The sequence below is a fragment of the Penaeus chinensis genome, chromosome 28 (assembly GCF_019202785.1).
Source record: "Penaeus chinensis breed Huanghai No. 1 chromosome 28, ASM1920278v2, whole genome shotgun sequence".
NCBI classification, from domain to species: Eukaryota; Metazoa; Arthropoda; class Malacostraca; order Decapoda; family Penaeidae; genus Penaeus; species Penaeus chinensis.
In genome coordinates, this window is record NC_061846.1 from 813,642 (window position 1) to 816,141 (window position 2,500).

General features: G+C 36.8%; 1 protein-coding gene across 2 annotated transcripts in view; it reads left to right on the plus strand.

Annotated features, from left to right (window-relative positions):
- The window catches only part of LOC125040242 (ragulator complex protein LAMTOR4-like), a 5,055-nt gene that overhangs the window by 1,063 nt on the left and 1,492 nt on the right, over positions 1–2,500 (plus strand). The window contains exon 2 of one of the 2 annotated variants that reach the window (XM_047634795.1): positions 1,821–1,899. In XM_047634795.1, coding sequence (XP_047490751.1) covers positions 1,828–1,899 — 72 coding nt within the window. In that variant the 5' untranslated portion in view covers positions 1,821–1,827. Of the gene's footprint in view, positions 1–1,807; positions 1,900–2,500 lie in introns of both variants that reach the window. The other variant, XM_047634797.1, reaches the window with a different exon arrangement.

Here is a 2,500-nt window from a genome sequence, read left to right on the forward strand (position 1 = left end):
CTATTACAAGGAAGGCGGACAAGCTTTGTATTACCAGAATATGCCGACTATGTTGTCCTATGCTGATTTTCCAACAGATATACCTTCATTACATACCTTTTCATTTCTCATTTTTCATTTTCATTTCTCACATTTCTCTTTTCATTTCTTATTTTTAATTTTTAATTTCATTTCTCACATTTTGCTTTTCATTTCTCTTTATGTTGGTAAAGGGCTTTTGGTAACCAACCTTGGAAAAGGACAGCTTTTACCCATGCCAAGCCAAGGCATGTGCTGGGTGCTAGGCATTGTTAGCTGCTCATGTAAAAAATTATAAGTGTAGGACATACAGGTTTTCCCCTCAGTCTCATTTTCCTTGTGGCTTATATGATTTTCTGGTAATTGTTCAGAATTCATTTTGATGAGAAACCACGATGATAGATGAATTTTTCTCATCCTCTACTATCCCTATATGTAGGACTGAATATTTAGCACATTTCTAGTAAGCAGTGAAAAAGACTTTCCATTTTGGAAGGCTGTGTTTGCAAACAGGGTCAGACAAGGAATAACTGTTTATCACGCACATCAGAGAGCAGGACTGACATAAATACTTGCCACCAAATATGTGGGGCATTGCACAAAATGATGCCACCCAGTCTGGTTGGGTTAAAAAGTAAATTATTTTGTTACTTTCATTTGCTGAGAGGCCTTTGGTAAAAATATATATCGTGAATATCTGTTTGACAGGCCTAAATAATTTCAGTGGAAGGAATTTTTGATAGTTTCTAGCTTAATTTTTTGGCAATTTCCTACATTTATAATTATTGTTTTCATTATTGTCATTATTAGTTGTAAGCAATAATACTTTTTCATCTTCTACAATGACATTGACAAAATTTTGTGTGAGTTATATATTACTTTGAAGTCAGTATCATACTACTAGTTCTAACCTACATCTTCCATTTTGCTCCCCCATGATTGTTTGTTCAGTATATATATATATATATATATATATATATATATATATATATATATATATATATATATATACACACACACACACACAATATTTACCCAAACAAGAAGTAAAAATTCAATCACATGTGACATTCAGTTTATTAAATAAACCAGATTTATTCTGAGATTAGGAAAGGGAGTCTGGGCTAGAAACCATTAATTTCTGACTAGATATGGACTTGGTGGACTTTCTGGATGATGTGTGCACTCTTCGGTCATATCATGAGGGCTTAGCCTTTTTGAAGCATTTATAACAGGGAAAGATGAATGAGCTATATGGTTGGCTAGAATATGAGAAAATAAAGATGGAAATAATGGAATGACCCAAATGTAATTATTATTTATTGTGACAATAATATAAGATATATGCATGAGATTCACATTTCTCTTTCATGTTGCTCATTTGTTACAAGTGAACTTGATTTTAACAGATGAGGATAAAAAAAATGTTATTACTAGGGTCAGTATAAAACCTTGATCAGCCTCTGTTGATTTGCCACAGAAGATTGGTTTTAGTCACTGGTCGGGCTTTATATCTTTTACTAAGAGTCTATAAAACATATTCATGAACTAAAATGCTTTTAAATGACTCATTCATATAATGTGCACAAGAATAGTGTACATTATTCTATTCTATTATTTTTTTTTATAGTTATATTAGCTGTAAGTATAATATAAATGTGTGAACAAATGCCTGCATTACTGATCTAGGTAAGATATATATGACATATGAATTACTAGTATGAATAGGTTAATGACTGATATGACTGAGTTTATTTTGATACTATTAATCATGTCATGGTAATATTAGTACTCTTTTGCAGTGAAACCATGCACGGCATAGGACGCATTCCAGATGAGGTCGGACATCTCATCCTGAGCGAGGATGGAGCTATTATCACGGTATTACATTTTTCATGGTGTTTGTGTTGCTTTGTAAGAGTTGTGTTCTAATTTTTGTGGCTATGATGGTGTTTAGTATTATTCTTTTATTCTTTTTCTTTAATCATGTTCATAGTTTTTCTTGTCTCTGTCTTTCATTTCTTGTATTTCTCTTCCTTCTCTCTCTTTCCTCTTCCCTCTTCCCTCTTCCTCATCCTTTCTGTCTTCTTCACCCTCTCTCTCTCCCTCTCCCTCTCCCTCTCCCTCTCCCTCTCCCTCTCCCTCTCCCTCTCCCTCTTCCTCTCCCTCTCCCTCTCCCTCTCCCTCTCCCTCTCCCTCTCCCTCTCCCTCTTCCTCTTCCTCTTCCTCTTCCTCTTCCTCTTCTTCTTCCTCTCTCTCTCTCTCTCTCTCTCTCCCTCCCTCTCCCTCTCCCTCTCCCTCTCCCTCTCCCTCTCCCTCTCCCTCTCCCTCTCCCTCTCCCTCTCCCTCTCCCTCTCCCTCTTCCTCTTCCTCTTCCTCTTTCTCTCCCTTTTCCTCTCCCTCTCCCTCTCCTCCCCCTCCCTCTGTCTCTCCCTCTCCCTCTCATTCTCCCTTTTCCTCTCCCTCCCTCTCATCCTCCTCC